The following is an 8,994-nucleotide window of genomic DNA, read 5'->3' on the forward strand; positions in this document are numbered from 1 at the left end:
TTTGATCACCATATTTTTTGGTTAATAATTTTTTATAATTTTTGAAAGCTTGTGCATTTGTTTTTTAAAAAGACATTTGATATACGTTGTTATAAAATGCCTTAATACATTTTCTTGTAGCTTAGGTGTCCAAATACGTTTGGGTCGCTGTACGAATAGAGAGATGGTGCTATATATTCTGCATCATGCCATTTAATTAATGTAATGTAAGAGATGCATTTAATAACATTTGCTGTGGTTCTGTTAGACAAACATTCACTTAACCTTGAAACATAACCTACAATTTATTCAGCCAATATACATCACTTTCATCTTAAAAAATTGTATTCGCATAATATTCAGTCATGGCAGACTATAACTGACAGCCATCTGACAAGTCGCAATACTTCATGGAGATCAAACGCAGGCTATATTCACCTCAAACATCAGTTGAATTATGTCTGAATATGAGCTGTCAATCACGTTCAGACTGACAGCTCTGATTCTGAGGAGAGAAACAAACTTACCGGCATCATGCTTGCGCAATAGCGAAATCAAACAGGAAGACCGTTAACTCTCTCCGTCCCAAAGAAAAGACTAGAACAAAAATGTTTAGTTTTGCGACTCGTGCCCGTTGTGAGTTTGGACCGGTTAGTGATGCTCCAGCTGAAATGGGTCATTTACGTCAGAGCGGATTCGGTGTTTTTTAAACAGGTTTTAAGCGGCCAAATCTTCAATCCTACTACTGCGAAGGCTTAACTCATTAATATTTAGTACGTCGCGCTGACGTTGCTCCGTAACCTTGCTGGAATATCCAATCAGGGAAATTAATTAATATTCATGAGCCAGGCCTTCTACGCAATAGGATTCGTAAATTGGCGTACAGGCGAAATCCTTTCACTGTCTGTCACGAGAATCTGCATTGCACCGACTCGTGGTGAAGATAAGAAATCACTACCGATAGACAGGTCACAAATAGTTTCAGAGCCTTTTCATTTATTAAATAATTATCTAAGATATAGTTGTACTTTAAGATAATTTTAATTAATGCAAACTATCATAGTATTGCTAAAAAAAAAACATAATACAACTATTTCAGACACATTTTACAGCAGTATCACAGTATTATTTTAAATTACTAGGAGTACCATGGTAATGCTTATGGTATTTATATGAGATTTCTATCATATGTTGGCCATAAGAGTGTAACAAAAAATGAACATGACAAAGGTAAAATTATATTGATTTTTTGTTTATTTGAATTTGACATTTCAACAATCAGTTTGTATTATTTTGATTGGATAATCTGCCATTTCATTCATTTTTTCCATTCAACTGATGACCAAAGTGAATTCATCTGATGACCTGTGAATGTATCCTGGAATGTTTTATATCTATAACATTTGATACAGTAGTTGTGCCCATGTATCTTGTCTTAACTTCAAGAAATGTCCAATACAAGCACCAACAGAGTAAAATTGTCACTTAATGCAGGATGTTGAAATACACAATCCAGACAACTTTGGAAAACCTAGTTTAGAAAGGGCATAAAACACTAACAACTGCAATCAATCATTATACCAATGTGTTTGTTACAATGAAAAACACCACTAGTGATATCCCACTTTGCCTGTGAGCTTACATGATTGGCTAGATTGAAGTTACTGTTCAATAAAAAAAATACTCATCCAGACAATGAGTAACCAGACTGTGTGCTTGGCACTGTAATACAGCAAAGTCCTGGCCCAATATAATCATCAAACAAACTGATAATAACAACACTAACAATATATAATAATCATATCAATTTTCTAAGATCCTTGGATGAATGTTATTCTACTGAATGCAGCAGTTTTGACCATTGGCATCCTTGAAGCGCAGGCGCATCTTGGGTTTGTATTTTTCAAGGTACATTAGTTGTTTGGCGTTGAAAGCCCCACGTCTTTTCCTGAAAGAAAAATGACAGTCCGCATGAAAAACAGACATATCACATATAAGAGAAAGAAAAACTTAATAAATTATATTTGACTGTGTGACTCACTGCCGAATAAACTCGACAGCATCCTCATACATCATCCCACACTCGATTAAGGCTATAGCCACCAAGACAGGAGCTCTGGACACAAAAACATCTTATTTAAAACTAGCTGGGAATATGATCTAAAGCAGACATAAGTCAGAATCGTCTCTAATTATAGAAACAACTTCTGACCGTTCACATTTGTTGACAATACTTACCGTCCCAATCCTGCAACACAATGTACTGCAATGCAACAGCCTGGTTCCTCTTTAAATTTACATTTCAGTAGGTTCAACCAGTCATCAACAATTTGGTCAGGGGGTGAACAGCCATCATCAAAAGGCCAATCCTTAAACAGAACATAATGTGAAATCTAATACAAAAACATACAGATTAACCTGGAGCTGACAACAGTCTTTCTTTCATTCATAGCAATTCCTACCAAAACGTCAATGCCTTCTTTTTCCACTGGTGTCTTGTCGTAAGTCGCATCACAAACTCGAACAAGTGTTTGCACTCCGAAACTTTTCAGTTCCTGAAAGGTATTAACCAAAAAATTGTAAGCATTGCTATCCAAACTACTAGATTTATGAGGAAGTACAGGACTTACCTCTGTAAACTTGGTCAGCTGTGAATTGGTGGGATTGTGGGTGATGAGAAACCTCATGCATTCATAGGTGATCTCGACAGGAGCAGGGCGATTCATTTTGACACTTAAATGGCGGCTTAATGTACTCGATAAAAAACAACACCTTCCAAAGGGGTCGAAAAATTATATCGAAATATCTAAGCAATTTGACTTTTAGATAGATCTCTAAAGACTCTAAAGGGAAATTATGAAGACAATTCCAAGATCCCTCGGTTTCAAAATAAAACTGAAGAAGGGGACTATCCTTCCGATTTGCGATTTCTAATTACCCCATTCAGGAGAGGAGAGATGATCAGCTGGCACTAGAGAGAAGGAAAATGCTTCACTATCTAGTACCTGTATTGGCTCGAATCTATTCATACAACTAAATTTAAACGGGTGCTCCCCAAAAGTGCAGAATGTAAGATGGGCAGTCAGGTAGTGTAATCTTCATATGGCAGGCCCTCTTTTCACTTGTCTACAATGACCAGGTGCTGTGCCTGGCAGAAGTCTCCACTCACACTGACAAACGCCATAAATGTGCAGCTTTCAATAAACACGAGATAGTGGACAATGAATTACCAGGACAAGTGCAGTGAATCAAAACATGTCACCATTGACCCCAAATGGTTACTGGATATAGCCTACAGCTGAACAGAGACCTCATTCCAATGTAGTTAATATTGACTTGGACCATTGGATGAATGGAAAGTAACTTCCCATAAAACATGCACAAACTTACCAGAACGTATAACACAGTGGATTAAGTACGAAGAACATATTTGGCAATTTATTCGGAGCAAGTTTATGCTAATAAACACTTACTTTCAATAAGTGAACAAAAATAAAGTTGAGAACTCCTCATTCTATCCTCACCATGCGTGACTGTCTCTGCTTGGCATCTAGAAGACATCAAAAGAGCAATATATAAAAACCTTTCTATATAAACTGCTATTGTTGAAGTTTAAAGAAATCAAGTCAATAATAAACTATTTTAGAAGGCAATATATTATTATATACTTGTTATTGTTTATGTTTACACATTCAAAACCACTTTCTTTTAGAGAATTGTTAACATACAACATTTAAATATTGTTAGATAAATCCATAAACAATAAATATAGCTGTAATGTTGTGACGTCAAACTAACGTTAGGCATACAACGGCCTCACTTAACCCACATTTAGCTCACCAAAATTTTTCACATTTAAATATTTTTAAGACAGAGAAATTATGCCATGTTATCCCAAACATCAATCTAGCTTTACGACATACAAATGAAACATCCATGTAACGTTATTTGGAAAAAACATGAATAAAACACTTTCAATGCAGAATTAAACAATGCAACCCACTTGCTCGTTCTTTAGGTGACATAAACGGTTAATGAAAAAACTGAAATGTAATTTTTGCTTGACAATTAATTTCCCTCATTTAATACACATTAAATAATGATTTCGCTATAATTGAATTATAACGGTTGGACATTTCCTTGTTTTGACCAGATTACTCCGCTCTTGTCCGGTTAGCACAGGTGCTTTAGCTACTAAATGCGTATATATTTAAAACGTCACGCAAAAATATACAATTCATTACTATTTTAGGTGTACATAAATTACAGAAAAATATAATATTATATAAATACTTACAAAGTACTGGCGGTACATATATATACCGTGACAAAGAGAGAACGGTTCAGAAACGCTGCTAGGCGGCTAGCATTCCTCTCTACCACAGAGCTCCCGTAAGCGTAACCAGGCGACAATTCCGGTCCACATAGGTGAACGATGATTGGCTGGAGAAACATCACGTGATCAATAACAGTCAACATTCCCGCTCCAATAATCGCTAGGGAAAGATGTTACTTTATTCACCGCTGTAGTGTCTTAACCAATCAAAGGGAATTATTCTCATGCGCTGGCCATTTGCAGGGTTCGGGACGGGTTGTTTGTTGTTACTGTACTGTACTGTACATTTTATGCTTCCATATACTACTTATTACTTTAGGATATATATTAATATTGAAATTGAGATATCTTAATTTAATTAAATGCACCCCTTATAAACATTATGTCATTTTTTTATATTATTTACTTAATTATCACCAGCCTATTAGACAATTTAATGCACTCTGGAGTCCCTTTTTGTTAAAACAAGATTATTTTATATTATTTATTTTTATTCTAGCAATTTTTCTATTGAGCTTAACTGGTGAGTGTTAAGCATATTAATATAAACAGTGTTTGTTATGTATGTGCAAGTTAATTTGAAAAGTAATTTACTAATGACTAATTACTTTGTCACCATTGTATTTAATAAACTACTCATTGTTTAAAACTTAACTGCATTATTCATTGCTAACATGGCCGTAGCTACCATTGAGGACACCGAGGTCATGTTAGTCTGGTAGGAAGGGGGGGTTCACCTGCACCCGAAAGGTATATTTTTTTAACCTTGTTTTTTGTAATCCTTAAGGTGTCTAGAAAAGGAATTTTGATGTTCCCCATGCAAATTATTGTCCCATGTGTGATTTTTTGTATCATCTTTTGTGACCGTGCTTGATATTCGGCTGTGAAAAATGTAAACTTTAAATCTACATAGAATCTGAACAATACATCCTACAGACACAATCCACCCCATTTTCTCTTAATCTTTGCATAAGGAATTGATAGATATGAGGATTGTCATGATTAGATGATGTATGGTGCATTACAACTTAAATAAACACAAATAATTTAAAAAAAAATCTGTGACCTTGGATCAGTGGAACTTCTCCCCTATGGACCCTATTGATATATGTTTTCTAACTTTTGTATTTTTACAGTCTTTAGGATGTCTAAGAAGCAAATGTTGATGATCCCTACTTAAAATATTGTCACATGTTGGTCCAACTGAACATCTTCCATGATAAGGAGTTACTATTCAAACCGTTATTTTGGTATTATATTTATAGAAACAAAAGAGAAAACCACTCATATAGTCAAATATGTGTATATATAGGGTATAACAAATCCCCATTAGAATAAACTGAAATAGAAAAAAGTGATTCTATTCAAAGGTCAAAAAGGTCAAGGGCAATGAAGTCTATTCATCATACAGTAGGGCTGTTTCTCAATATGCGTTCTTCAGCGATCTTGCGTTCTTGTGTCCTCGCTCTACGTCATCGTTAACATTCCAAGTTCATTCCAATTCTCAAGAACGCAAGTACAGAGAACGCATGAAAATACCCGGATGTGTTCTTGATATCGAGGATGCATTGAGTGCAGATTGCGCGCTGAAATCGCGTTACGCCCCAAAAGTAATTGCGGCAAAACAATGGCGGAGGTCAGGTGACCAACAGGAAGATCGCACACATCTCAATTCTCATAAGTGCGTTCTGTGTTCTTGCGATTTTTTGAGTTCGTTCTTCCGAGGTCGCCTGGCAAGTTCAATCTCCACAAGGACGCAAGTCCGTTCTTTGCGTTCTTGGAATTGAGAAACAGCCCAGGTCTTCATAATCGATCTCTTGCTCCTTGTCGTCTTCACCATCTCCATCCATCTCCTCGACTGTTTCCTCCAGCAAGCCAGTGAGTGAAGTGGGGAAGATAGGTCCACAAGACCACACTGGTTCCAGAGTACCCTCTTCAGTCTTTTCCCAGCCTTGGCCAGAATCATGGGGCTTGGGACACCAGAATATCGGTGTGGCTGCTCTCTTGTGGATGGCCAGACGGTGGTTGACACAGTTGATGTGTGGGACCAGGAGCCCGGACAGATCCACCTTGGATCTGGTGGTAAGCGTCTCATCCCCTCCAATCATTCTTTTCAGCATGATTTTGAATGTGAAATGAACTGCTTTGCCAAGCTGAAAGTTGGTTAGGAGAACTGTGTGAAGAGTTTTGCAAAAGTGACCTATGTATTGAGAAATGTGTCCTAGCATCTGTAAAAAAACTGTTTTTGCCATTACATGCTACAGAATATCTGCCTTGAAAAAACTCACTTGAAGGCTGCATGGTACTTGGATTACTCTGCAGCTTTTTCAGAGACCCAACCTTCCCTTTGCCTCTAAAGGTACTTGTAAAGCTTTCCCTGTGAAGATGTAGAGGCCGAGTATTGTGCAGTAGTCTGCCCCCTTACATTCTGCCAGTTCGCTGACATTTAGGATCTGCCGGTGCTTTCCGATCCCAATGTCGACGTAGATGGTCAGCGGGATGGATTGGGCGTGGTGTAGGAGGATGAAGAAAATGTCTGTGTCTGCAGTCCTCACCACAGCCACCTTGTGCCCCAGTTGAGCGGCATACAGCAAGTACAGAACAACCCGGTTGTCAGTCTCTTCCTGGGTTGAATCCAACTGAGGTATCTTACATAGTCCTTCTCACATGGCCATCAGTGTGATCCTTCGGATGAGACGTTAAACCAAGGTCCTGACTCTCTGTGGTCATTAAAAATCCCAGGATTTCTTTCGAAAAAGAGTAGGGGTGTGCCCCGGCATCCTGGCCAAACTTGCCCGTTGACCTACTAATCATCCCCCATACTAATTGGCTATATCACTCTGTCTCCTCTCCAATAATAAGCTGATGTGTGATGGGTGTTCTGGCGCAATATGGCTGCCGTCGCATCATCCAGGTGGATGCTGCACATTGGTGGTGGGTGAGGAGAATCCCCCTTTCATATGTAAATCGCTTTGAGTGCTGCCGGAAAGCGCTATATAAATGTAACAAATTATTATTATTATTTGACACCATCATCTCTCTTGGATTTCTTTGTAGCAGGATTAAACTCTTCAGACTCACTATCATTTTCTTCCTTGTGTTTCTTTGACTTGGGCATGATTAGCAATGATCACCAACTAGCCAATTAGCTATTATAGTATAACAGTATTGACTTTATTTTTCCTTAATGTCTTCAAGGCAGCTTCAAACTTGGTAGAGGGGTATATTTTTCAGACTCACCATCGATATCACTCTTCTTTTTTTTGAGGATGATTAGCATGCATCAATTGCAAAGAAAGAGAAGCTGGGAAGATGGGCCGGCACTGATACAGTGTGGCACTGGATTACTCCAAACAGCTTTTTTTGTATTTTGGGCTTGCTAAGTCTGGACTTTCTGAAGGCCTTCAGAGTTATTAACTTTTGACCACACTTATTGCTCTAAGTTTCAAATTGATTCCAATCTAAATAAAAAACTTGGTACAATATTTTAATGTGGAATATGTTTATCAGACACCTGAAGCATTACAAATATATACCAGTTTATAACCCTTTTTTTGGAAATCCAGGGAGGCAACCAATATAGCCAGAAAAGACATACACGTGACAATATTTCAGCTGTGGATCATCAACGTTTGTTTATTAGACATCTTACAGACTGTAAAAATACAAAAGTTAGGAGACATATATCAATAGGGTCCATAGGGAGAGAGTTCCAGTGATCCAATGTCACAATTTTATTAAAAAAAATTTGTGTTTATTTGAGTTTTTTGCATTATACATCATCTAATCATGACAATCCTCATATCTATCAATTCCTCGTGCAAAGACGAAGAGAAAATGGGGTGGATTGTGTCTGTAGAATGTATTGTACAGATTCTATGTTGATTTAAAGTTTTCCTTTTTCACAGCCGAAAATCAAGCACGGACACAAAAGATGATACAAAAAAAATCACACATGGGACAATAATTTGCATGGGGAACATCAAAATTCCTTTTCTAGACACCTTAAGGATTACAAAAAACTAGGTTGAAAAAATATACCTTTCGGGTGCAGGTGAACTCTCCCTTCCTCCCCTACTATGTCCTCGGTAGTTTTTTCTTGAAGTTTCGTTTCATTTTGATGTGAAAATAGCCGACGAGACAATCCTTGCATCTACGGACCATCACATGCAGTGATGGAAATAACGGCGTTATATATAAACGTTGTTTCCTTACAGCGTTACTGACATTAAAATGCTGCGCATTAGTATAATTAATCTCACTGAAGCGAGTAAACTCTCATCATTAGACAGTTCTCTTGCGTGTGTTGAGGGGTGGGAAACACATAACTGATTGGCCTGTGTATGTTAGAGGGGGTGGGACAACAACATAATCAATGATGATTGGCTGAATTTCCATCGTTAGCCAACCAGAAGCAGGATTAGCTCATACACTACATGCACAGTCAGAGCAGTGTCGTGTTGCCAACTTGTTGATGACTTTGTTGCTAGATTTAGCAACTTAAAAAAGCGAAAAAGGACAAATCTAGCGATCTTTTCTGTCGTTGTTGGAGACTGACGCGAGAGCATGTATCATTCTCTACACTCAACGAGCAGCAGGTGCTGCTAGACAATCACAAGCAGCCCGGTCATCACGTGCAGTCTGCCCGAGTCCCTCACGCCCGCAACGACAGAGCGATG

General features: G+C 37.9%; 2 protein-coding genes and 1 long non-coding RNA gene across 3 annotated transcripts in view; 1 reads left to right on the forward strand and 2 right to left on the reverse strand.

Moving 5' to 3' along the window:
• Nucleotides 1-733, reverse strand: part of ppp1r13ba (protein phosphatase 1, regulatory subunit 13Ba) — a 42,529-nt gene extending 41,796 nt beyond the window's left edge. Inside the window, exon 1 of the mRNA XM_073869234.1 lies at nt 507-733. Coding sequence (XP_073725335.1) covers nt 507-515 — 9 coding nt within the window. The 5' untranslated portion in view covers nt 516-733. The remainder of the gene's footprint in view (nt 1-506) is intronic.
• LOC141365231 (uncharacterized) overlaps nt 1-8,994 on the forward strand; it is a 146,818-nt gene that overhangs the window by 14,814 nt on the left and 123,010 nt on the right. The window lies entirely within an intron of this gene.
• Nucleotides 1,216-3,173, reverse strand: ptp4a2a (protein tyrosine phosphatase 4A2a). Its single transcript, XM_073869224.1, has 5 exons — nt 2,610-3,173; nt 2,442-2,534; nt 2,218-2,348; nt 2,021-2,095; nt 1,216-1,927 (listed from the first exon to the last, which is right to left on the reverse strand). The coding sequence occupies exons 1-5, from the start codon at nt 2,703-2,705 to the stop codon at nt 1,816-1,818; spliced, it is 507 nt and encodes a 168-aa protein (XP_073725325.1). The 5' UTR covers nt 2,706-3,173; the 3' UTR covers nt 1,216-1,815.

The sequence above is a fragment of the Misgurnus anguillicaudatus genome, chromosome 7 (genome assembly GCF_027580225.2).
Source record: "Misgurnus anguillicaudatus chromosome 7, ASM2758022v2, whole genome shotgun sequence".
NCBI classification, from domain to species: domain Eukaryota; kingdom Metazoa; phylum Chordata; class Actinopteri; order Cypriniformes; family Cobitidae; genus Misgurnus; species Misgurnus anguillicaudatus.

Coding starts and splice junctions, on each gene's coding strand:
- ptp4a2a (XM_073869224.1), bottom strand. CDS start 2,705: ATGAATCGCCCTGCTCCTGTCGAGATCACCTATGAATGCATGAGGTTT. Junction 2,349..2,441: donor AAGAAGGCATTGACGTTTTG/GTAGGAATTGCT, acceptor GTTCTGTTTAAG/GATTGGCCTTTTGATGATGG. Junction 2,096..2,217: donor TGTGTTGCAGGATTGGGACG/GTAAGTATTGTC, acceptor TTTTGTGTCCAG/AGCTCCTGTCTTGGTGGCTA.